The 26,707-nt window shown below is 39.6% G+C and overlaps 3 protein-coding genes across 5 annotated transcripts in view; 2 read left to right on the forward strand and 1 right to left on the reverse strand.

The window, feature by feature from the left end:
• The first annotated feature begins 1,872 nt into the window (after positions 1-1,872).
• Positions 1,873-8,452, forward strand: hmga1a (high mobility group AT-hook 1a). Of its 2 annotated transcripts, none has more exons than XM_067527390.1 (5): positions 1,873-2,024; positions 2,990-3,098; positions 4,069-4,149; positions 5,164-5,220; positions 6,073-8,452. In XM_067527390.1, exons 2-5 carry the CDS (start codon positions 3,000-3,002, stop codon positions 6,133-6,135), a joined length of 300 nt encoding a protein of 99 aa, XP_067383491.1. In that variant the 5' UTR covers positions 1,873-2,024; positions 2,990-2,999; the 3' UTR covers positions 6,136-8,452. The 2 variants fall into 2 exon arrangements, with proteins under 2 accessions (XP_067383491.1, XP_067383490.1); XM_067527389.1 differs by lacking the exon at positions 1,873-2,024 and adding an exon at positions 2,096-2,267.
• Positions 8,092-12,604, reverse strand: smim29 (small integral membrane protein 29). 2 transcript variants are annotated; one of them, XM_067527387.1, is made up of 5 exons: positions 12,517-12,604; positions 11,730-12,025; positions 11,521-11,546; positions 11,317-11,419; positions 8,092-10,098 (listed from the first exon to the last, which is right to left on the reverse strand). In XM_067527387.1, exons 2-5 carry the CDS (start codon positions 11,835-11,837, stop codon positions 10,030-10,032), a joined length of 306 nt encoding a protein of 101 aa, XP_067383488.1. In that variant the 5' UTR covers positions 11,838-12,025; positions 12,517-12,604; the 3' UTR covers positions 8,092-10,029. The 2 variants fall into 2 exon arrangements, with proteins under 2 accessions (XP_067383488.1, XP_067383489.1); XM_067527388.1 differs by lacking the exon at positions 12,517-12,604 and adding an exon at positions 12,140-12,391.
• Positions 12,605-18,550: 5,946 nt separating this feature from the next.
• The window catches only part of pacsin1a (protein kinase C and casein kinase substrate in neurons 1a), a 32,271-nt gene continuing 24,114 nt past the window's right edge, over positions 18,551-26,707 (forward strand). The window contains exon 1 of the mRNA XM_067527769.1: positions 18,551-18,934. The gene's annotated coding sequence lies outside the window, so the exon portion shown is untranslated. The remainder of the gene's footprint in view (positions 18,935-26,707) is intronic.

The following is a 26,707-nucleotide window of genomic DNA, read 5'->3' on the forward strand; positions in this document are numbered from 1 at the left end:
GCCAGGGCCCCCCGTAATGCAAGATGTCTGAAAAAGTCAGTGACAGTAGTAAACTTGAAAAAACACAGTCAATGAGATTTTTTAAAGTTAAAGTTTATCACAGTGTATATTGTATTATAATCAATATAATAATCATTAATTTATTTAAAAGTTTTTTTCTTTCCTACAATTTACTAAGGCCCCACTGGCTCACACAGAGGGGCTCCATGGGGTCACAGCCTCCACTTTGAGCCTGTGAGACAGACTTTGACGACCCCTCCAACATCTTTTTTTCTGCGTTGCAGTCATTTCAGGAACATTTCAGGAGCTGCAGTTCCAACATGATCCGCTCAGTGTTAGTTGTCATTGCTTGTACCGTTGCTCAATCCTAAGTCACATTTTATAACCCTACCTCCTGTTTTCGAGTTTCTCCTCAAAACTGTGTCATAAGGATTAGTGGCTTTGCTGAGGGCTGATAAAATAAGGGGACACCTCTGTAACACTGATCAAATTTCCAATACACACAGCCTAATGTTACTGCTTGTAAAGTACAAACGTTAGCACTATAGGAACCTGTTCTCCTATCTTAGCAACCAGCACTGCTTATAGAGAGCAATGAGAAAATATAAATGTGACTGGAGAAATACTGCCATTGATTCTGAATAATCGTCACACACCCACACACAGGAGCAACTTGGGGTTCAATATCTTGCCCATTAAAATGTTGACATGTGGGTTGGAGGAGCTCTGCCTCCCGAGTTACAGCCACCTGTACACTGATGATGGGTCACTAGTAAACATTGCTTCTAGTTACAAGACCAAAAACAAGTTGGGAACCAAGAGAAGAGAGACACACAGATTCTGCAGCAATAATCTTATTTGAGACCAAGCTAACTCTAGCCTAACTTTAGAGAGTTCAATAAGGGTAGCTGGTCCTACAATTTTGTTGACTTAATGTAAAAACATCACGTGGCTAACGATGGCTTTTCAGGTTCTTTGAAAAGTACAGTAAATGCCAGTAATACAACACAGTAAAACACTAATGCGGCACTTCTTCTTTTGCCACATAATGTAGAAGTTCACAGCACCACACCTGTATCCTACATGTTTTACCTACACTTTTATTTGCACACTGATATTTACCTACCTTTCAAGCTTGACATTCATCGCAAGCATGGAAATCACACTAAGCCCTTTGAAGCAAATGATCAGTGGAGGGTTGTAACCGAGAACATTTTCTCAGGCACAGCTTTGAGATATTGGGTTTACTTTATTTTGGTACTTCATTTCATGTTTATATTTCCATTCCACTACATTTCAGGGGTAAATATACTTTTTACTTTACTATGGTTGTTTTTCGTTATTACTTTACAAATTATGATTTTATGTATAAAACATTTGATTAAGTTATAAACATAATTCATTATTGTAGAATTTAGTTTCTGGCATCACTTCAGCTGCAATATCTGCTTAGCTGCACTTTATATGCAATTGATACTATTTATTTGCACTTCTGGTTGGAGTATTGATGTAGCCAGTTAAACTAATAATGTTGTGTATGTTTGTGTTAAATACACATTTACTGACTGTTTGTGAAAGCACTTTGTCAGTGGAGGGTTTATACTTTGTGTAATTACTAGTTTTACTCCAGTGAAGGATCTGAATGCTCATTCCACTATATAAGATCCTATTTTAAGGTGAAAAAGTAACAAGAGAGGTCTTTGTGAGTTTAAACTGGCTGGTGTTTACAATGGGAGAGGTTTTTACACTACACACTCTTTGGTGTTTAGTAATAAAACCTGAGGGACAAAATAAAAAGCTCTGACTAGGATGGAGGATGGAGAGGGGGGGGACTCTCCTCTTGTACTGTTGGTGGCCCATTTATCATATCTCCGCCCTCCAGTGTTTCTTTCTCCCATGAGGGCGGCTCTTTAAATTGCCCTAAAACTCCTCCTGGCTGGCGCCTTTTTCCCCTTTATGTGCAGGAGACAAGACGCACGTTGTCATTGATAGGACAGCGTTGGACTAAACTTCTCAACCTGCTGGTAAAAAAAAGAAAACATCTCTCTCTTACTTTGAAAACCATGTTCTAATTCTTATGTGTGTGTGTGTGTTTTTTTTACGCTGCATGAGCTGGGATTTTAAAGGGGCGGGCTGTGTGATGTCTGACGAATTAAAGCTGTAGCCTATAGATCGGTGCAAGGCTTTTTAACCGGGTACAACCAACCAGGCTTAAAGGAAACATTTCGTCTTAAATTTGGAGCAGAGGTTAGAACGGAGCGATAAAGGTGAGTGCAAACATCGCCACGGCGAGGAAGTGAAACTTTGCATGCTCGGTAACACACGCTGAATGCAGTTTACGAGCGTGGGGCTCCGGCGGCAGGAGGCTGCACGCTTTAAACGGGAAGCCGTCTTTTGTTGCCTTGGCCCGGGCTTTCGCCGCCGCAAAGGCACCCAGTCGCCCTGCTCGTCTGCATTTTCTGTGGCGTTTTTCTTTAACCAGTGCAGTCGAGGCTTTTAATCTGCAAATCCCACCGAGCACACACCAGCCATTGTGTGCTTCGGTGGCTATCGCTCCATGTCTCCGGCGTGCAGACATGCTGTGAGATACTTTCATGCGTAGGCCCGATTATTGGCTACAGCAGCGGGCCTCGAAACATGGTTAGTACGGGAGGGGAGCGTCGGCTTCAGTAGTCGCTTTTTTTTTTTTTGTTTGCAGATTTGTGCGGCCTCAGACCGCCTACTGCGTCCTGGCAATATAATGCGAACCGGTTTGGTGTGTGTGTGTGTGTAACAGAGCGAAGATGAGACAGAAATAGACCTGGAAATAAGCGCGGATTAATTGAGTTAAACGCGTTACCGGTGTGTGGTTAGCCCGGTCATTTTGCGGTAAACGAACTTAACAGCCCCAGTTTTTCTGCTGTGTGTGTGTGCAAGAGACAGAGAGAGGGGGTGAACTCGACGCCCTGTCTTGCAGCAAGCCTGACCAGTGTGATTTATTTCTTAAAAGCTAAGCAAACATGAGCGACAAAGGGACAGTGTCACCGAAAGAGAAGGAGGCAACGGAGAAGAGGGGGCGTGGAAGACCCCGTAAGCAGCCCCAGGTAAAGACCTCTGACGTAAGTAGTTCAACTTCTTAACATTTCTTGGGGGGGGGGGGGGAAGTGTGCCATCATGTCATGTTTGCATGTAATCATGAGGATCTCACCAAGTGTCTTAGCAGTGTAAGGCCAGACTGCCAAACAAACCCCTGCCTCACATCTGCTCCAGCTGCTGCTCAGGTAGCCATTAGTGCAGCTAAGGTGCGCGTCCATATCCGTGTCATAAGCCTGTGTGAAATTAAGAGTCAAGATATAGCTGCGACAAGCCCCTGTGACCATTCGCTCACCCCCTTATCTGTGTAAATGGAGAAAGGGGATGTGTACAACACATGTGTCTCATCGGTTTGTAAGCCACCTGTAACCCAACACCTTTAAACTGGTTTTAACCCCCCCATACCATCCGTGGCACCCACCTCAGGTCATCACGTAATGGATGACATGGCAGAGTCAAAGAACACAGCGGCTCGTATAGCTATCACTCAGCACGGTGTGTTTTAGTGTTGAATTGCTTGGTTGCTATGAGCTGCGGTTGTAAACACAGTAGAAATGTAATAGGAAATGGCTCAGCCATGACATAGCTTGCTACCGCAATTTATCACACGAGCCGGATATTGTATACTAAGTTTACCTTGCTTTTTGAAGTTGAGGGTAGTATCCCATCAGATATTCCCCTTCTGTGTCACACCTCAGCTTTGGCAGCTTGACATGCTTCGGTTAGTACCGGTTTCTGTATTTATTTTTTTCTGGTAAGATGTTTGTCTTTAAGGTCAGTGAAGTTGTGTGTTTGTTTTTGTGTCACAACATGGCAACTTGTGGCTTTGACCACCTGTCAGCCTGCTAAGAGAGTTTTGCATGTTAAAGTTGGCCCATGCTCTTCATCTTATTTTGGAGGGTTAGCAATTCAAAATGTTGCTCTGGATGTGTTCAAATGCTGCAAATTAGCCATGTGTAGTATGCTAACTTTGTCCTGACTGCGTTGAATTGTCAGGAACCAAGTGGGTCCCCTACTCCAAAGAGGCCCAGAGGACGGCCGAAGGGCAGCAAAAACAAGACGACCGGCAAGGGCAAAGTAAGTCGCTGTCTACACGTATGTTTCTTACATGGCGACAGAATATGGTTTTCAGCCACAGCAATGTGCATCCTGTGCCGGAACGATACCAAGAAGGACAAACACCACTTTATGACGCTGCACCTTATATTCTGTGTCCCATCTTGTCTTGAAAGAGTTTCCTTTTCCCATCTCTTACTTTTTTTTTGTCTAATTTGGTGGATGAACATTTTAACGGTAGCTAACCTCATCCTCCTAAAAGGATGTCCTGCTGTTACTTGTGATATATTGGTTTGTTGCAATATAGCTGCTGCCTCCCCTCCTGGTGTCAGAAATAGCCTGGCTAGGGTTTCCCATTGTAAAGACCTTGGTATACTGCCTTAGTTTTTTTTTCTGACTGATGCTTACTCTGTACTTCCTGTCCTCCAGCTTCCTGCAGCTTGTCATGCACTGTGCGGTGCAGGTGCAGAGGCCGCAAGACTGTTTCCAAGCTGACACTAAGCACCCCTCCACCCCCACCCAGCACACAGCCCTAGTTCTTCTCTGCCTGGCGTCTCCATAGCAACAACTGATTTTTCTCCCTCGCCCCAACCCTCCAGCTCCCTCTTGTGCACTGTCTTCAATGCTATGTATGGGAAAGGGAGAGTACAACGCACATACATGTATGAACTCCGTTTAGCAGCGAGGGCTGAGCTGCAGCGGGTTTATGTCTCCGCTCAGTTCCACCAGCTGTCTCTGATCCTCAGACCAGGTGGCCAGCGAACTGGAGTGCCCTGTGTGCAGTTCCTGTCGGCCTTCCAGATAATAGCCAATGAACCCAATGCCCCCTTTCCATCTGTCTAATTGTAGAGGTAGTGCTGCCATCTGCAGGTGGCCAGAGGCAGAGCTCTGGAAATATGGATTGTTTACACCAAAAGTTTCGCACTGAAAAGTCTTGGCTTTAACTGAGCAAATCAGCAGGACGCTGAGCAAAAAGCACACATTGTCAGGCCACACCCAAAAGCCCCATTAACCTTGTACTGTTTTCCTTCACAGAAGGCGACAGCAGCCCCATCTGCAGGAGGAAAACGCAGAGGAAGACCTAAGAAGGAGGTAAGACACAAACTGCATAGCATCAGTGTTCACTTGTGTTGAACCGTTCCTCCCACAATTGAATTATGATTGGTATGATGGCAAAATTGCATTTTCCTAATTCCCCTGCCTGCCTCCTTATATTTTTCTTGACTCATCACAGCTATTTTGGTTCAAGTTTTTGTTTAGAGCAGCTACTTGGTCACACAAGATCTTATTGTGTTTAAAGGCAAGCCTGCATTAGTTTTCTCCCTAGAGTTCTCATAATTTAAATGTGCAGCTGACGGGTTGATGTATCTTCTTTTGGTAACGGTGCAAAATAAATTGGACTTCATTTCCCTAGTTTAGGGAAAAAAAACAGTTTAATGTGGGAAGAAATTGCGGTCTTGTAGTAACATTCTGTCATGTGCATGAGTGGTTTGGGCGTACTCTGAAATGAAGTCTGGATTGCATTAGTCACAGAAAGGAATGACCCAAAGTTACCCTCCTAACTAGCCCTTTCATTTTTATGAATGAACATGTTGGGCAGCAGCAGCAGTAGTAGTAGTAGTGAGGGAGGAGGCAGGAGAGCAAAAAGCAGGATGCCTCATTGTGAGTCACCACTCTTATGAATCACATTTCACCGCCGATGGCTCACCCTTCCTCTGGGTGTTTTTCATGCCACTGTGGTTTATCAAAGCGATTTATAATAACATTTTCTTCTTTTCTTGTTTGTACTTGGGGTTGTTAAAGTAAAAATGGTCACGTTGAGACATGAATCACATGCAGCTATTGTTGCTGAATATTGATGGTACTTGAGAGGCATTTTCCTTGAGGGTGTAGTCACAGCTTAACTTTTTTTTCTTTTCTTTTTTTTTTTTTCCTTCTGTACAGGAGAAGGAAGAAAAGGCATCCCAGGAATCATCTGAGGAGGAGGAAGAGGAAGAGGACCAGTAATTCACAACGCATGCTACCTCACTCAACATACTGACTTACTGTTAACCAGAACTGGGCTTTATCTCAAACACCAGTGCCACCACATGACCACTGTTCACGACAAAGCCCTCTCTGCCTAAATGAGGGTTAACACAGTACATATATCATGCAACAGCACTGGATAGAACGATGGACTCTGCTCAAGCATAGATCTAAGAATTACATGAAAGGTAACAGCCCTTTTCTCTACATGTCATAGTATCACAAGTCTTTTATACTGGACAAAAGTATGCTCCAAGGAGCCTGGACGTTTCTGTTTTCCCCTAAAGATGGTTTGGACATATTCTGTGCTTAATGTTGTTTGTTGTACCCACATCTGAGATGGTAGGGCATATAGATTTTCTCCACGTTTTGTACTGGACAAAGGTGAATTTTACCTAAACTTGCAGTTCATTTTTGTGTGTGTGTTTGTGTGAAGTGGTTAACCTATCGCTAGGATGAGAATAGGTAACTGATGGTAGTGTTTTATTTCCCTCCCTCCATCCCACCACGTCTACTCAGCCCTAAGTGATTTCATCCCATCTCACCAGTAGATCAGATTCATCTTTCCCACATTTCCTCCCTCCTATGGAACATCTTAGATTTAGTTACGCTTCTCTAACTTCTTTCTCAGTCCTCGGTTTGTAGTGGGGAAATGTAAAGTGTATTGTTACGTGATCAGTATAGTCTGATTTGACCTACTGTTTTGTTCCTTCGGGTTACATACATTTTTAAAAACCATGAGTGTGCTGCTTTTCATGTTATAATAAACTCAACTGTTTTGGTATGTGTGTTTTTAAGGATTGGTTTGGCAGAATTCTAGGCTGAGAGCATCAATGTCGTTTCTTCAGGGAGCTTTTACAAATGCTGTTACATTAGTGTCCGTCTTCACTTGGTCCTCAGTTTCCAAGCGCTTGGGGTGAGTGTGACGCAGGAGGTAGAGTGGTCCTCCACCAATCCCCCAGTTGCTGGTTCGATCTCGGCTCCTCCGGTCACATGTCGAAGTGTCCTTGAGCAAGACACTGAACCCCAACTTAGTTGCTCCCGGTGAGTGGTGGCCAGCTGCATAGCAGCTCCCCCATCGGTGTGTGCGTGTGTGTGAGTGTGAGTGGGTGAAAGAAGCAGTGTAAAGCGCTTTAAGTACCAGTAAGTAGAAAAGCGCAATATAGGTGCAGACAATTTACCATTTGCTCAGTCACTCGTAAGGCAAACTGCAATTGGTCAAACACGAAGTTTGATTCTAAGGGAGAATAAACGGTGGCACTACTGTCCAACAGGGCTGTTTTTTTTTTTTTTGTTGTTGTTGTTGGGGTTTTTTCCTCCCTTCATTCCATCTAGCTCCCATGACTTATCTAGCTTGGTCCTTCTGCCATCACTTAGTACAGTAATATACCTTTTTTTCTTTTTTAGGTCTTTTTTTTAAGATGTGTGTTGAATGATATCTGCTACAGGATAAAAGATGTTTGTGTATATAAGTGTCAGGGAACCTGCGGTCACAGTCCACTTAACTGGGTTTTTCCACACACCTAAGCTGCTACAACCTCAGTTAAAAAACCCGGAAAACTGCAAACAGGCGACACAAGGCCTGGAATTTCATACCTCACTCAACAGCTTATTTTACCATATAATTGCATTTAACTGGTTTTCTTTTCTTTTTTTTTTTCTTCTTATGTAATCTGAGTTGGAAAGATGTCGTTATTACAATTTTTTTTTTGTGTGTGTGTTTTTTTTCCTTCTTCTTTTTTGTTACCTGACTGTAATAAGGTATATAAGATGTCAAGTGTGTGATTGTGTGCATATGCAACACGTCTTGGCTCGTTCATAACCAGAGCTTGCAGACAGATTTTATTTTAAAGCAAGTCAGGGAGACCTGTCAGCTTGACAACTGCGTTCGCTGACTGTGGTAGATTAGCAGGTGTGTTTTTATCCTTTTAAAAAAAATCTTCTGGTGCACTGAAATGTTTGATTTTCATGGACAAATGTGTGTTTGTGATAGACTGGGCGCTCTTTCCACTTATCTGTTCTGTTGGCTGTTGTTTTCACAATACTACACACAGCCACCCTCACCACGACTCATCGGATGACTTCTTGTTTTTGTTTTGTTTTTTCTCACATCCTTCAACTACTCTTGACAGTATCAGAATCCTTCTACATACATCTTTACAGTATACTGTAAAATCAATAGGATGGGATCATTCTTTTTAATGTACACCGTATATAAATGTACGTCTATATTTCTATGGTGCCCTACAATTTGTATCAGAAATGGTCAATAAAGATACTTTTCTTTGTCACTTTCTGTCACTTTTCAAATGGTATTTATTCATATTCCAATGCAGGCAAATATGCAAATGTTGCATTTCAGCTTTTAAGCATTTCTTGCTACAGTAAATGATGGGCACAAACTTGCATTTTAATTATCAACAGCCTTACCCCCCCCCCCCCCCCCCCCAAAGGAAAAGTCTAGTAGTAGTAAAGTAAAATGCTAGTGATAAACTCACATATAATGTTTTCATCAGTAGTTGTTTGCCAGTGTGTAATCTTTAAGAGCTTTACATGAAAGGTTCATCCGTGTCCAACCTTTGATAAAACGTCTGTGGTTTTTAAATTTTCACAAAATAAGAATCATACAGACAGAACATATACAATGAATAGTGAGATGTACAAAATGGCAGGGGGAAGCACCAAGAAGAATGCTGAGGGGTCTTTCCAGATCTAGGTCTAACTGTCCACAGCAAACATGTACAAATTAATTTCACACCGAAGCTGCCCAGGATGTCATACCTGATAACATCTCGCTATACATCAATTGTTGAACCGAGAGCAGTCTTGCCTCAAGGAGGATTTAACCGCTTTTTACTTAATTTACATTAACAATTTCAAGGCAAATAAAAGTTAGGAAAGGTTACGGTTTATCCAAAGAGTTTTCTCGAGTGAGTGCTTGATACAGTCAGGACTATGGTATTTCTCTGAGCAGATTCTTCGGCTGGAGGTAAATTTGCGCTGGTGCCATGTCTTGTAGACAGGACATATTTAGGGAACTAGTCACAACCTATTGAGAGGATGGAGTTATTTACTTCCATATCTGCTTTTTCGTACCATTGACAAGAGTCACAGGATTTGGCTTAACCACAGAAAGATCTGGATCATCAGAGAGCTAAGTTCTGAAAGCAAACTAAAACCAAAGAGGGTGTGTTCAACCTTTAGACTCAAAATGAAACTGAAAATGTACTTTACATTTAATAGCTAATTGTAAATGTAAATGTCAAGGTTTAAACTGTGTCCTGGAAGGGGTCTCTTGTGTCGACAGCTGTTAAAAACTAGCCATATTTGCCATATTTGTTTTATTGCACTGCAAACATCCTCTGCACAACCAGTCCAGGTACTGATCACAAACCCTCTGACAGCACGAGTGATGATTAAACTAGTGCAGAACATTCCGAGTCTCACCACAGCCCCTGAATTATAGTCTGTACAAATGCCTACTGCAACCCACAGGAACATGATTTTTTGCCACATGTTACCCACAACACGATAAATGTAAACAAGACATAACTTACAAGAACCTGTGTCTGTAGATACAGTCAATCTTTCTTAACTTTGGTTCATGCCACTGAACACAGTAGAAAAATTAATAAATACTTTAAAATAAATACGTTTAAAGTTCCTCATTTGTTGGGCACATGACTGAGATCAGAACCTCATAAATGAAGAGTCATTGTGTCTTTAAGCAAACCGGAAAAAGAAAAATGCTGACTGTTGTTGATGTGCTCGATCCTAATAAGAATAAGTTATATGCGTGACTTTGAAAATGACTGATCTCTGGCTGTAGGTGGTCTCCACTCTGACAATGTTGGATGACTAGTTTTAGTAGCATTAGGCATTGACATCTTTGGATAGAAGAGGGCGTCGCTGTTGGTAACTTCTGGCCCAACCTTGCACAATCTGAGGACATAAAATTCATAAAATTTAGCGCAGGAGCAAAGATTCATGAGTGTAATATGGTAAGGTGCATCATGCATACAAAAACACATAACACATTTGCTCTCTTAACCTAAAAACATGTTTCATCAGTGTTGATGAAATATTGATCACTGAAATAATGTTAGCAAACAAAAGTCAGGTCATTCCAGTGATCTCACTGTAACGCTTTTTATTGGAGCTACTTTCTATCAAAGAAATAGACGAAAACAGTGAAAGTGTTTATACCTAATAACAGGGACACTGTTCCTGGAAATGCATGTTGTTTTTGAGTTTGTAACAACCACAAATCAAAAGATTTGTAAATAAGAACCGGGGTGCAAACCTATGGTCGGTAGGCCACTCTACCAACTGAGCCACCGCTGCCCCAAGAGCAAATAAGAACCTCATAAAATTTAAATCAACTCCAAATGATCTAATAATAGTGGTGGGATTTTGGTGAAATTAGCCTTTATTAATAGCCTGTTAACCCTGTACAGAGTTTGAAATGATTGTACTGTTTTCCCTTTCTACAGCTGTCAAACTAAACTTAACAAGCAACTTTACCAAAGGTCAGTATTGCCACCTAGTGATTCTCAGGGCTCAGTGCACGCATTGTGAATCAACCCGGTGAGTCTTTTAATTTGTCACATCTTTTTCGAGCTGCACGTATCTATTTCTGTTTCCATTATTCCTAAACTAGAGCACTTGTAGGAGTATCAGGGGAGGTTCAGTGGCAGGAAAGCCATTTCAAGCTAAACCATTATATAACAAACAAACCCTGTATAGAGGGAAAAGTGCCACTTCTGTTTAACAAATATTTGATCACCAAACAAATCCCACAACTAGCCACCGACTGCTGTTATGAGGGATTTGAGGCTTGCATGAGTAGTCCAGCCATTCAACTATATTTCTAATTCTACTTTTTGGGGCTATGTTTCTATATAAAAGAGGAAATGACTAAGCAAATGAGGAACTGATGAGGGAGTAAATGGTTACTGCAAATACACTGTAAAAAAGCTAGACAACACTACACATGCTGTCTTTTGAGAAGGATGTGGCCAGTTGCCTTATTACCCGACTGTCTGTGTGGAAAAATCCCATATTTGTACTTGTTTTCACATTAACTTGGCTTAAAACATAAAACTCTAGCCATTGCCATCGGATTGTACAGCATGCCAGGACAAAACGCCAGCATCATACCGTCATGTCCTCCTCTCTCCACATTTCTTGTTCAGCTTCATTTAGTTCCTCAGAAGGATCATACGAGTAAACTGGTAACAGCTGATGACGCAGTCTGTCAATTCTAAAAGCCACAAAAAAAGAAATCAAGCAGTATTTTGATGGCTCATACAGAGACACAGAAGTGAAGACAGGTAAAGATAGTGTGTATATTAAAGGTTTTACCTCCTCTTCCTACGTATATACATGACCTGAAACAAACCAAAGTGAATGTATTACACTGTGCATTAAGTAGGTCTTTTAATGCCGTCGTATTGTATCTCAGTCATTTTGATTCTGTTGTAGTATTATTTTTACTGAACTTTATACTTCTCTAATACAATAGCAAGTAGACTATGAGGTTTTTTGGTGTGTAATCCTAACTAACAACTTACCACAGCTGCAGCTATTCCAAGGATGGTCATGAGGAAAAATGGCACCAACACATAGCTGACTGCCACATCTCCATCTATGATGGCAGGGGGCTGAGTAGTACTGTTCATAGCATATGTTCAGGAACTGGGGGACGGGAGGGGGGCACAGGGGACCTTTACGAAATCAAAGCCCCTCACTTTGGAAGATACTGTGCAGCGGCTCTCTAGTCAAGCTGCCCCCTTGTTGTTCACGTCTCATCCTTGTCGTTCATGTGACTTGCACATGGTATCACTGCCCTTCCTAATCAGCGAGAAATCTGTGGAAAAACAGAAGAGGAATCTGCACAGAGCTGAACGCATATCTAGGAAGTTGTGTGGTCACATATTTGTACACAAGTTACGAAAGGAAAATATGCAACCAGGTTGCTTACATGCTAGTTTGTTAATCATCTGATAAAGTCATTATTTAAATGGGCTAATCCTGTACTGTACTTTTCCTCGGTTTGCTTGTATTTACTAATATCTGACTGCGCTAGCCACCGTATCTAAATATGACAACTTCTGTCACTGAACGCAAAGCTTTAATCTAAAAGCTCCTCATGACGACCATTAGCCAGCGAAACCATCCATAGAAATACTGCTAACTTATGTTAGCTACCATTAGATGGCGCTAGCTAGTAGCAAGGCAACAGCGTTACTGACAAGTTGTTTAATTGCACAAACAAGATGAAACAAGACGAGGTCGACGTCTAACGACCTGCAATACACCTGTTTTCAATTCGGATAAATTTAAGTATATTCCACTTACAGAGAGAAGTGCACCTCTGTTTCGGCCTACGTTATTTGTGGTTTGCTACAGCTTCCTCTTCCTCGCAGCAACAAAAAGAACACTTCCTGTTTGTATCCTTCAAAATAAAATTCTGTGATTTGTTTGAGGATTTAAAGACATGTTTAGTGTGTGTGTGTTTTCCACAGACACACACTTTGCTTTTGTGTTTGCACTTACACTAATAGATGATTTGACCTCTTTTTTGTGCTACTATGTAGATAGAACTTGAGTAACATCTCTGGTTAACGAAAGCTTTTGTCACTCTTTAGAATATTTAGTTGGAGAAGGAGACCTGGGAGTAAAATGGAGATGCACTCAATGAGCAATTAAAACCAAAGAGATAGAAGGAGTTTTGCTACAAAACCCCAACAGACATCCACCGAACAGCCACAACATTAAAACCAAGAGGTGGCTGATAGGTGTGCTTCACTATCAGCCACCTGTTACAAATAGATAAATATTTTCTACCATGTGTGTGCTGGGAATTTAAAGTCTTCCTCGTGGCCTTCAGATGGCTGCACTTACGCACCACCTGGAAACTATGCAAACACAAACACACATAGTACATATAGACCTTCAACAGAACCATTTTTATCCATACATACAAGAGCAGAAGAGCTGCCCCTCCCACTCCTTTAGGAAGGTCAATAATGTGATTGAGGGAGTTTCCTTAGATATCTGATGTCAAATGTGCATTGTTTGTAAAGAAGCAGAACTTTAATACATGGTTTTAAAATAAAATGTAGTGAAATGCACAAAGAATGAAAAAAATTGTCAGTAAAACCAGGTCGATTGAAAGCAGGCATCACTATGTAGCCAAGTGTATTTAAGTCTTTTACATAACAACAAATTTACTTTTTGTTTTTTGAGTATATGTGTCTAATGCAGTTTACTACTCCATTCCACTCCTTTTCCACAATGGAAAAGGACTCCACTACATTTGTCTGGAAGCAATAGTTACTAGTCACTTTTCTCACTTTAGTTATTTGTATCCTTCTTCTAAAGCTAAAGAAATACAGTATACAAGGGACTGGTTTCTTAGCCACTGAATAGTTGCCTTTTTACAGATGTGCGTTTCTTGCAGGACGACAACACTACAAGTATATGGCAATATTACTGCATATGACACCTTTATGTAGATTAACTGTATGTAAAGCACAATTTTAAACATCAACCCGTAAATACACATTCAGGCACAAATAATATAAATCTAAAAATCCTTAATAGGAGTAAAACTGTACTTGAATTCGGAATTTAATTGCTAACAGAGTTTCTCTACAGTGTGGTATTGTACTTTACTTAAGCAAATATCTCTTTCTTTCACCACTGGTTAAAGGAGAAGTGGACTTCAGTCAGGCCTATTATTAGTCTGTCAGCCTTTTTCTCACCACTTGTAGCAGCAAATTTATTTGTGTCATGAAAGTAGGTTAATGTTCCCACAACCTCCCATTTCTCATATATTCTGTAATTGTTGAGGAGACTGAAACATGAATATGTCATTCAAACTGACTTTAAATAAGTACATATGTATATAAACTGACATTTAGGCAAACTGGTGGCAGCAGAGACAATTATTGAACATAAGAGTGAAATAACATTATAATCCCACCATCTTTTTTGATGGAGCAACATTTTTGTTGTTTGGACTCCTGGCCACCTGATGAATGTACTCTCTTTACCCATGTTGATGGAAATATCTGTCTCTTAAGCTGCTAAATGCTCCACTTTTCAATAGCTAATAGCTAAGCTGTGTCTGAGCGGGTAAAGTTACTGTCAGTGTTTGAGTTTTTTTATTGTCAGTCACTAAACAATCAGCTTAAACTTGCCCCCAGGAGTTTTGCTGCTTCCAAGAATAACTGGTTCATCAAATTCCGGAGTGACCTCCTTCATATTGTCACATCATGTTCATGCGATACACTGATCTGATATGACACATTGTTTTTATGAGAATATCTATTATAGCAATTTTAAGTAACACAAGAAAGAGTTTATTTTCCTGCTATTGAGGTTTTTGTTCCACAAAGGGAATGCGTGATGGGGAAACCTTTTTAATTGCTTCTTTCAGAGAACAATGAGAGGGAAAAGTCTACTGGATGGATTGGTGCATTCTTTCAGGCTTTTGTGCCTTAATGACCCTTTTACTTTCTTTTCTTCTAATTTCAGTATATAGCAAATATTTGCAAAGTGAATCACTGTCCCACCTGCATAATAATAACAATAACAACAACGAAAAAAATATTAATGTTTATTCCTCTCGCCCTTGAAAAAGTGCTTATAAAGTTATATATAAAAGAGTAAATGAAAAAAGGAAGAAAATAGACCACACTCTTGTAAATAAAACATGGATAGTAAGAAAAATAAAACAAAGTATTACAACAATCGAATTTTGCATTAAAGAGAGCCAAAAAATATACACATATTTAGTATCATACAAAAAATTTAAATTATAAAAACGCTTACATATAAAAACATTTTTCAACTCAATTTAAAAAAAGACAGATTGTATTTACTTATCTAAGTTTGTCAGGGAGAGAGTTGCATAACTTTGGAGTTCAAATGACAAATGCATAGTCTCTTTTTGTTACAAAGTGAGATTTTCAGATAGTTAATAACCTCCTATTATTATGCATAATAAATACAAAGTATTAAAGTAAGTACACCAGAACAGTAACATTTTCCCCTGCTAAACAGTAGCATGTTAGCTTTATGGGCATCTTAGGATTTAACCCAAAGCATCAGGAGACCCAGAAGAAAAGAAATGCACAAATTACAAATACTGACACACTTTAACCATGAAAACACAACTCAGGACAAGGCAGAAATTCCCCAATATAAGAAAAACACACAGCAACACAGCAACCTCAATGTTTAAGAGTTCATTTGCATTTTGCCACCCTATTCTAAAGCCTGTATTAGTGTAAAAACAGCATTTGAAGTGCTGGAAATGGGTCATTTTCTTTTTTTAAATATATGTTAATTTTGAATTTGATGCCAGCAGCATGTTTTAAATAAGTTAGAAGCCTGTTTAACACTGTGTTGCATCACTTCATCACAACAAACTGTAAGTGTTTGAGAACGGAGGAGCAGTTGCCTTAGTTTTGCTTAAGTTTTTTCCATTGCTTTAAGTGAGACTGCTGAACAAAGGACCTCCTTTGACGTTTGGATTTTCACAGCAGAATCATGAGGACCTGAAGATTCGGTGATGGTTTTGGCCTTTTCTCCTGCATGCAGCGCTTTCTCTCTGGATTCTCCTAATCTTGTGATGATTTTATGAAACCCAATAACATTCCCCAAATATTTTGTTATTTTTAAATTGCGAAAAATATTTTTAGGCTGTTTTTCATTTAACTGTTGTCCCTGCCCCAACTGTTTTCCTAAAAGCTGACAAATGATTAGGCTTTCTGTCTAATCTGGGAAATTTATATTTGCTTTGTGAATATGAGCACTTTATTGTGTTAAACAAGATATTTATGATAATTACTATGTCAGCATGAACCAGGCTCATATTTAATGGGGAAATGGGAAAGTGAGGTGCAAGTTCTTCTGGTCAGACAAAGTAAAACAGGATCTGAATGGAATACTGATTGTCCTTCTAACTGTACCTTCTGTTTGGGAAATTATCCTTACATCTTTGACAATGGTCCTTCAAAGGCAGAGGAGCCCATTTTCTTGGCGCATATAATCATACACACTTATATCCAGCATTTCAAACACCGTGAATATCCAGTTCATCCTCTGGAACCAACATCTAACAATATTTGATACATCAGGGACTAATGATACAGGAGTTTGTCTAGTATCATTAGCTGTGGATAAGTGACACAACTATATCAGTAATGCCTGGAAATGTGCTTGGAAAAAAACATTTTTGGAATTGTGATAAAAAAAGATTTTAATTTTTTTGTTTTAGAATGTTTTACAGCCACAATCTTTTAACTTAAACATTCGATGACGTATCGAGTTCACTCCTGGCCCAGGGGTCTCAGAAACTCACAGTTTTCTTATACTGCATTCATCAGGCTTGGCATTTCTTTTAAGAAAATTTAAAGTAAATCTGAATATGTGATACTATTAATAATATATATATTAAAAAATTTGAATCTAGTCCACTTGTACCTTAACTGACCATTGACACAAGATGTTAAAATCTTTCACAGTATTGAAAATATCCCATGTAGTCCCTCACAGACAACATATTGCATTGCATATAACCAGTTTATTAGCTCGCCTAAATGTACAACTAGATAACTTTTTTATTTTTCCATTTCAAGGACAAACTATTTAACTAGTATTTAAAAGCTTTACCTTAATAATTTTAATTAATAATTTTAGTTAGGTTAAATGTGTTCGCAGATATACGTTTCTAGTTTTTTCATGACACAGTTGTGACATGACTTTTAGATAATTACTATGTTACATGTTTTTTGTTGTATCAGAGATGGTAAGATGTGGCATAATAAAATCACTGACACTGATAAAATACCGGGGCAGCTGTAGCTCAGTTGGTAAGGTAGTCGTCCACGGACCACAGGGTCAGTGGTTCGATCCCCTGTCCCGGTCACTGGGCAGGACATGGAACCATTCCCATCCCCAGCTGTGCAGTGCCGGTCTAAGCCCAGCAGAAATTGGGGAGGGTTGCGTCAGGAAGGGCATCCGGCGTAAAAACTGTGCCAAATCAACATGATCCGCTGTGACGACCCTGAACTCACGGGATAAGCTGAAAGGAACAACAACAACAAAAAAAACACTGATAAAATACCCATGAGTCTGATGATGCTAGTGCATCCTTAATTTCTTTTTGAGATGTATAAAGTATAGATGTATACAAATAAATACATCAAAAATGTTATCTTAGCACAGCAATCTCCTTAGCTGCTTTTCACCACTTGAAATGAACTTATGAGATTGAACAAACAACGAAATTAGTCAAATTAGTCCTCGGAAACATTTTACCATGAAGTTAGAACAAAACACATGATATACAATAGAAGGAACCAGTCGCTATTTCCCAACTCATATAAATGGGTTTTGTGTTTTTCATCTCTTTATCTTTCATGATTTTTTTCAGTTAGAGAGTTTGCACTTCCCATATTTTGACACTAGAGGCCATCGAACACCTGTGAGTTGTTATTGGTTAAGTCTGTAATTGCCCATTCCCATTTAAAGTTGGGAGAAAGCCCCCTAAGATTTCATTTCCTTACTCCATAAAATGGAAAGCAGGTGTTAAAGCTTGTTTAGGGATTAAAATGAAACCTTTTGTATGTGGCTTAGTGTTTTGTTTAACTTAGAAGTTAATACATGTGAATCTCAGAGAGGCCCTGCAGGTTTCTGGTTTTATGAAAAAGACATCATATATGTGTATGACTTTAATGATGAGCAGTTTTGCAGTCGTGTATGACCCCAGTGATCACATGAGTCTGTGTTGTTGGTAGCTGAATTTTACTTAATTACTGAAAGAATAAAGGCAACAGTGAGAGGAGAGACTCAAAGTGAGAGTGTGCTGACTAGTTGTAAATCAAAGCTCAAACTTCAGACAAAGTCTCTGCTGTTGTTGTTTTGTGATATGATTACGTAATATTAGATTAAGAAAACTAACAGCTATGTGTGTCCTGTATTATTTATCTGTTACCATCTATTGCTTGCTTGGTCATTAAGCTCTTGTTCTGTAGTTTTGTAGTTTTCTGTCAGTTATATAATTGAGAAAATACTTTGGTACAAAATATTCAAACTGTGGCCAACACAAAACACAAAAAAGTAGGCGAGGCGACCTCCTTTAATTTAAACAGAATGGACATTCAAAAGGTTTGCGTCTTGCCAGCTACAGGACAAACAAGCCTCGAACAAACCTCGCATCTCCCTCCCGTGCAGTTTAGTGCAACGTGGGCGTGATAGACAAGGGAAAGTGACGCCTCCACGTACTATTCGCTCTCCTTATTGGCTGGAAAGTGGGATTCTCATTTGGGGGCTCTCCGCTTTACAGAAACTCCCACATTATTTTAGAAACAATCTATTACGTTTTATCAAAATATACATACTTTTCACATATGATCCACGCAAAACTTTCTTGCTGAAACCTAAAGAACACAGAAGACACCGATACACAGGGATGCACCCGGCAAATCTCTCTTGAAACAGTATAGTTCGCGTTTTTAAGTTGCACCGGCTCACTCTTTTCCCTGCAGCCTTTTTCTGTCACCAATAAAAAGGAAATCGCTGGGCCATCCCCCCGACGCGCGTCTCTGCCGTGGAGCTCCCCCTTGCTGCGTACATCGTGATCTAGTGGATGCAGAGCCTTGCACAGAACGCAGGGTCACCTTCTGTCACTGCGAGGGGAATACTAAATTATTTGCAGCAGAGGCGATCGGGTAGCAGCTCACATCAGCAGCAGCATCTTTGGGTAAGTCAGTCTGTGCGTGTTTGCTCGTCGCTGTGCCTCATTGCAGCACTGGGGACAGAAGCTGAGCATCCTTTTAGCAAAGGGCGACGCGGGGATAAAGGAATCTCGCATCATTTCCCATCGTTGGGCAAATGTCTCATTACCTCTCTGCTGCGATACGGACCAAGTACTATAGATTCATTAGCAATAACATAGCTATGGCAGTTTAGGATAATGTATGCGTCATTTCAGGTGGTGAACCGTTTATTTGCATACGGGTGAGGATTATCTTGCATCATCTTGGTTTGCTGTTGCAGGCGAAACTATATTTTTAAGCCGTTTAAGTTGGTTTTGTCTAATAACCTTAGTTCCTTCCTTTACGATGATGCAGGCTGTTGTATTTGTTATGCAGCTCCTACTCTTCCAGGATGAGCAAATTTGACCCCAGTGTCCAAATTGCATTACCAGTGTAATATGCTTATCAAGTTCAATTGCTTTCCTCAGCACAGAAAATTGTCAACGACATCAAAGACTTCTGCCAGTACACTGTAGTAAAATGAGATGATGCCTATGGCTGTGAAGGGATTGCCATTTTATGTTCCTTTCCATGCACCAAATGCGTAAACAACTCTGGAAATATGTGCAACGTCGACCAAAGACGTCGTCATCACTTGAATTATCTACATGATGTATTTTTTCATCGGTACATATAAGAAGAATCAGGAGTCGCCTTGTTCTATATATGAGGATTTCTCAGTGAAATGGACGCGAATGTTAATGGGAGCACTCCGCTCAGTTGTTATGTAATTGGTTGTCACAGTGCAGCGAGAAGCGTCATTGTTTCTTTTTTTTTTCTTCCCCAACAAACCACCAGCCCCACAGAGGAGGAGCATCCTGTTTTCAACTTAGGATTAGGTGCATGTGGTCTTTTAATCATTCATCAAATCTGCTCCCTAGCTGAAATGCAACCAGGCTCACAGCTGACCGAAGTATCTCATAATCACATTTATGTGTTCAGCAGCACAAATGTCATCTTAAGCTGTGATGATAATGCTGTGTTTCGGTGGGGGGGCTAATGGGAGCTGGGGCCCTCACATCTCAACCCCTGTTATTTCTATCATCTTCCAAAACATGGCTCATGTCTAAACACATTTAAATTTTCTCCATGTGCAGCTGAATGGCTTTAAATATGTATATGAAAACATAAAACACTTCCTTCTTATGGTGACGCTGACGTCAGGTCGTCTGCGTCCGCCTCAGCTTGGCTTGGAGCTGTCCTTGGTGCTGAATTCACTGTTTGTTGGAGAGCGTGGCTGTCAGCAGCCAAGGTGCCTCAAGAGATGATGATACAGTGGGGGGGGGGCGGGTAGGGCTTTATCCAATTGTGTTGCGGAAAGGGGTATTCAAGAGTCCCTGCTATTTATTAACAGGCTTCTCAATGTGGAGCCAAGTTGTTAAGGCAAGCAAAGGCAGGAAAGCATTAGAGGGTGTTTTTCTGTTATCCATTGATATACCTATAAATAAATAATAATATGTGGTTGTGACCTCACCTCACATGGTCTTGGAGTATTCTGTCTTGTTCCAAGCATGATAAGGTTAAAAGTATCCGTTAGAAGGAAACCACAAAGACAATTTAGCTTTTGGGTCTAAAAGTAGACCCACTAACTAAACCAGTATGTGCTTTACTAGTACCATTTAAAGTGATAGCTCAAACTTACTGAGAGCTGGCATTAGGGAGGCTCTAGCTCAATTGGTAAAGGCAGTCATCCATGGAGCACAGGGTCAGTGGTTCGATCCTCGGTCCAGAGAAAAGTGTCTCTGGGCAAGACACTGAACTCCTAACAGCCCATTCCCATCACCAGCTGTGCAGTGCCGGTCCAAGCGCGGTAGAAATTGGGGAGGGTTGCGTCAGGAAGGGCATCTGGCATAAAAAAACTCGGCCAAATCAACATGCAGACTATGATCCGCTGTGGCGACCCTGAACTCACAGGATAAGCTGAAAGGACAAAAAAAAACAAAGAAAAAAAACCAGAGCTGGCATTAAATGTCTAGGCAGATCTTATTTACTCATTCTTTGATTTAATAGCTCCAGATAATCAAGTACATTTTAACTTTCTTAAAGGTAAAAACATTTCTGTTGGTTCCAAAGTAATAGGTAATAAAAGAGCATAGTTTGAGTTTTATAGTACTGGCACTGAAATTAAGACATTTCATACAATAACCAGCCGTACTTGCAGTCCTGGCAGGAGCTGTCACAAAACTGATCTCTCATTTTCTGATTATAGCAGCAACTCTCTGTGTACCTGCATCTGCATAGACCTGAGTAATTGTGTCTTTACAGAATGTGCTTGCCCGAGTCCTTGAGAGATAAAGAGTTGTTCATTTAACTCTTCCTTTATGATCTGCTATATTTCACTATTTAATTTCTGAATCCACAACTATGTCCTCTCTGACACCCTGATGTGCTTGAGTGTGTCGGCTAGACTGTTCATTTTGCATTTAAAAGCTTTTGTCATGGTGAGGTAGTGTCTCAGGAGCTGAACAGATGTTCATTTAACTAGAAAAAGCATTTCCAAAAAGAAAATGCACTGTGAATGTCAAAATGATCACTCAAAAAAAAGCTAATAAAAATGAAGATTTTTCTTAACTTTTTTGAATTTTTTTGTAATAGGGCATGAATTACTTTTCACGATTCAGATCAGTCTGGTATTCTTCTGTCTCTGTCTTGTGCTTTTTTTGTGTTTTGTGTGCTTGGTTGATACTGTTTCCATAGAGATGAAAGAGAAAGAGAAGGGGGGAGATGGGTGAAAGACACATTTGTTTATATACAGACACATGTCAGAAAAGATTAAAAACTTTGCCTCAGAAACAGCGCAATAAATAACAAAGTCGTATACTTTATGAGAAGAAATTCCAAAAAATGAAGTCACGGTTGCGAGTTACGAACAGCTTTCATCTGGGTCTCCTTAGAAAATTCTGGAACCCTCTCACAATGGCATTTAATTTGGGAGTTGGGTGGCACTGTCTGCGCTTTTGGCCAAATTCTTTGAAAACTGTAAGTCTCATCGGAATGAGGAGAACATTTTCCGAAAGCTGACAAATTTCTCTAAAGCTGAAAACTGAGAGAAAAAAAGGGTTTAAGAGCAGAATTAGATTGCTGCTGGAGGAGAGCAGAAATTATAATAATGACAGATATTAAAAAGTGGAATTCAAGTCTGATAGAAGAAGTCTTGTGATTTGCTGAAAGTTTGAATGGTCTATCTAGGCTAAAGTGTGCCTGACTAGTTAAAGCTGAAACAGGACAAAGCTGAAGAGCAGCTGAAGAGTCTCTCCATTCATTTGAATGAGAAGAAATTGCTGAAAAATGTTTTTATATATATATATATATATATATATATATATATATATATATATATATATATATATATATATATATATATATATATATATATATATATATACACACACACACACACACATATATATATATATATATACACACACACACACACATATATATATATATATATATGAGCACACATGAGCTGCGCACACATGTCCCTAATAAGCTGAAGGTTTGGAAGTTTGAAGGGTGTTTCCAGCTGAAAGTAGTCTGAAGTAGTTAAGTGCCAAAAAATGTACGGAACATGGAAATCAGAAGAAGAAGAATTTTAATTTTAATAACATTAGAATAACATTATGATATATTATGACTTGGTTATGGTTATCTGTAAAGACCATGTGAATCTTTATCGACCATCAGGCCATAGTGCTAGTAGCCAAGTTCAACCTAGAGAATGAAAGTATATATTAGTTTTAAGCAGTTTTGCAAAATGTTTTTTTTGTATTTTTTTAATCCAACTTCTCTATCATTTTGACTTTGGAATTTACACATTTGTTTTGTCCATGTCCTTAATAACTGACAGAGGATTAACAGGAGCAAAGGATTTGTGAGAAGCATTACCGTTCAAGCTCTTCTCATTTGGTTGCTTGTTCTTGTACTTAATGTGAGATTTTAACATAATATCAAATATAATTCTAAGTGCATAGAATACGGTTTTGAGCATCAAATCTAGATTAGATGCAAAACTACATCCAATAGTTTAGTACAGGTTTTGTTATAACCGATTCTTTTGTATGTCCCCCTCTCACATGGAGGTCTTTGCTCATGCTGGTGACCTGTGTGTTGTCTTTGTCAGATGGCCCTGAGAATTTTGGTGTGAGGTTGAGAAGACAGGGTGGTCCAAGCCTATTTATGTGCCTGCTGATAGAAGGGTTAAAGGCTATTGTTCCTTAAAACAGGACAGAGTGGTGTCTGACAAGGTGTGAAAAAATATGGCAATGTAAGAACAGGGAACCTGAAGGGCAGCAGGAATGTCTCATTTCTCTCAGCGCAGAGGAGAAGACAGACAGAGGGGAAGACTCTATCCTTGGCAGAACACTAATGACATTGAAGATTTTTAGAAACGTCCACAGAGCTGGTGATACCACGGAAAAAATCTCAGATGGTTTTCTTGTAAAGCTGATCCTCTGACTCTTTTAAGTACACAAGTACTGGGATTATATTAATATTCTCTTTATAAAATATAGAATAATCTATAATTTATAAGACGTGAAAAAACATCTGTGTACTTCTACACAATTTGCAACCCTTCACCTACTTTTTCTTTGTTGAACAGTATAAATAAGATGTATGTTATATTTAGCATAGTGTCACTCCAACACATCACTGTTTGCCTACTATGAATCATCTTGTATCTGTGGCTCACCCTGAGGCAGAGCACTGACTCAGGGCGATCTTTAGGGCAACTCAATATGGAGTCCCAGCACGTCAGCAGAGAGGATTCATTCACTGGAGTTTGGATCGATACTGATGGGAATTATTATTAAACATCATCATCAATGGGTTTTCTAATGAGTTTTCATGACATCTGAACATACCTGTGAAGGCAGCAGTTTCTGGTCATTGCAATGAACACTAGAGGGTGTGTTCCTCATCACCATTAAGAGAAGAGAGTGTGGTTCATCATAGTATGTGTATGCATGTTGTCAGAGCAACAACTAACTATTATTTTCATTTGCCTATAATGTGATTGTTTACTTATTTGGTCTTTCAAATGTCATAGAACATTTAGAAAATTTCTATCTCAATTTTCCAGGTCCTAAGGTGACATGTTCATATGTGTTGTTTTTGTTTCATCAACAGTCTAAGTTTTTTTCTTAACAGGATGATAACAATAAGCAAATATTCACAAAGCCTGCAAAGCTAGAACAAGAGAGTTTTGGTCAGTTTTGCTTAAAAATAATCTGAAAATTGCTGCCTTAATTTCCTGTCATGCAGCGAATCAGAAACTGCAGCAATAGACATGTGAACAGTGATGGATGAAAAACACCAATAGCATAAAAGGACCATGATTCAGCATGTTAACATGATTGTGTGCCATATCCACTTGGATGTGGCAGTTGTCAGGCATCACTTATACTGTAGCCGTCAGATGGTGACCACATCTCAGGTTGCTTCATTTGATGGGTGGGCTGTTTCATCATGATTCTGCCTGAGTCCCACCATCCATTATCCTAACTGCTTGTTCTGTGCATAGGGTGCATGAGGCCATCCTAGCACACACACACTGAGAGAAGGGATGCACATTAAAAAAGATTCAGTCACGCTGCATAAATGACTGAAAACACAGATTTATTCAAATACAAACAACACTTTTGAAGCCAGATGAAGCTTAACTGAAGTCATGTAACCTCATCATCATTCTGCACCCACCATCTAGGTAATAAAGACAAGACAAAATGGCTGTATAATGATAGGAGCATGATGTTGAAGCTAGAGCCTAAACTAATGATTATTTTCTTTGCTATGCCCATCACATTTTCCCAAAGCCCAATGTGAGGATGAACTTGGAAGATAGTCATGTTAACCTAGAATGGGATAAATAAAGCCCAAAATGGGTTGCTAAGCAATGTTAATAGGAAGGGGAGGTGACTACTAAGCACAGTTTCCGGGAGAAAACAAACATACACTATATGGCCAAAAGTATTCGCTCACCCATCCAAATAAATGAATTCAGGTGCACAAAGCCATGTCAATAAAGACATGGATGAGTGAGTTTGGTGTGGAAGAACTTGACTGGCCTGCACAGAGTCCTGACCTCAACCCGATAGAAAACCTTTGGGATGAATTAGAGCGAAGACTGCGAGCTCTGTGTATGATGTATTTCATAAACACACTCCTAAACCTCTTGGAAAGCCTTCCCAGAACAGCTGAAGCTGTTATAGCTGCAAAGGGTCGGCCAACGTCATGTTAAACCCTATGGATTAAGAATGGGACGTCACTAAAGTTCATATGGGTCTAAAGGCAGGTGAGCGAATACTTTTGGCAATATAGTGTATGTGTAGTATAGTGGATCTCGGCTGCAGCAGAGTGCACATGCAGATCATGAGATAAGAGTTGTTTGTTGAATTTAATATACACATGTTTAAAAGTCTCTGTTTACTCTTTTAACTTAACCAGCAAAACAAGGGGATGCTTCATCCGTGTGGTTAACCATACGGATGTTACTGGTATTTCAGCAACTGTTTCGATCCTATTTCGATCCTGATTCGACTGTTTCGATTCTGTCTGACCCTGTTTCGTCTGTTTCAATCCTATTTCGACTGTTTCGTCTCTTTCGACCCTGTTTTTGACTGTTTTGACCTTGTTTCGACTAATTCGATTCTGTTCTGAGCCTGTTTTGAGCTCGTTTTGTGAAGGCAAAAGCAGAAGAAACTGAGTTATTCCTGCATCTCCTGTAGTTGGCTTATGCCTTGTTCAAGTTTGGGCAGAAACCCCAGAAATCTTGACACCCACAGTGACAGGCCAACAGTATTAAACCCAGAGATATTCGATTTACAATGATAGATATCAGGCAAAAGCAGCAAATCCTCATATTTTAAAAGGCAGATATCCGCTTGATAGATAAAAACAATCCATGTTTTCTCAGCTGAATCAATGAATTGACATTGTTTTGCAGAGGATGAAGCTTGAGTTCACGTGTTATCAAATTACAGGTTTTTTCCCTTTTATGTCTATGTTATGGAAATTTAACAAACAAACCCTCAACCAACAAAGAAATTATTCATACAGAAAAGGTGCACTATGATCAATTTAATACAAACACGGCATTAAGGGATTTCAAAGTGGATCTAAACACAGTTGCCTAAATCATAGGATTTCATTTATTGAACCACTAAGTTAATGTAGTAAATAAATAAATATAAGTTTAGTGATTGTCACATTTCAAATTTCAATCATGGTTTTGTTATAAACAAAGTGCTCATAAAACAATGCCACTGCTGGGGTTTGCAATCTGTAATTCTGATGAGTCTTGTGGAAATAATGCTTCTGATTTTGTTGTGTTGCAGTTTATAATATTAGCTCTGTCTATTAACCACTCCTACCTTAAAACCAGCTATATTGCGCTACAAAGCTTTGGTTTATGGTGTGGAAGAACACTTTGTGATCACTTTTTTGCTCTGTGAGTGGGTTGCTTACCACTGAAATGTGGTGCGTCTCAATTTGACATTTAGTGATGGATAAATGAGCTTCATGACTGCACATTTTACATTAGTGCAATATGTTGCAGATTGCTATACATTGTTCAAAAGTCTCCAAATGGTAGCAACATTCACACCATTAGTGTGTTTTGATCATGCAGTACAATACTGCTAGTATTCATTTTGTGGCAGCTGGTGTGTTAGTATACTGCTATAGAGAAATTGAAGAGGCTGCTAGAATGAAATAAT

Source organism: Channa argus, chromosome 13, assembly GCF_033026475.1.
Source record: "Channa argus isolate prfri chromosome 13, Channa argus male v1.0, whole genome shotgun sequence".
In the NCBI taxonomy this organism is placed as follows: domain Eukaryota; kingdom Metazoa; phylum Chordata; class Actinopteri; order Anabantiformes; family Channidae; genus Channa; species Channa argus.

Bases quoted from the DNA above. Each gene is read 5' to 3' on its own strand.
- hmga1a (XM_067527390.1), top strand. From the start codon at position 3,000: ATGAGCGACAAAGGGACAGTGTCACCGAAAGAGAAGGAGGCAACGGAG. The intron at 3,099-4,068 runs GTAAGTAGTTCA...TTGAATTGTCAG, and splicing joins CCCAGGTAAAGACCTCTGAC to GAACCAAGTGGGTCCCCTAC. The intron at 4,150-5,163 runs GTAAGTCGCTGT...TTTCCTTCACAG, and splicing joins AGACGACCGGCAAGGGCAAA to AAGGCGACAGCAGCCCCATC.
- smim29 (XM_067527387.1), bottom strand. From the start codon at position 11,837: ATGAACAGTACTACTCAGCCCCCTGCCATCATAGATGGAGATGTGGCA. The intron at 11,547-11,729 runs GTAAGTTGTTAG...GGTTTGTTTCAG, and splicing joins TTGGAATAGCTGCAGCTGTG to GTCATGTATATACGTAGGAA. The intron at 11,420-11,520 runs GTAAAACCTTTA...TGTGGCTTTTAG, and splicing joins TATATACGTAGGAAGAGGAG to AATTGACAGACTGCGTCATC.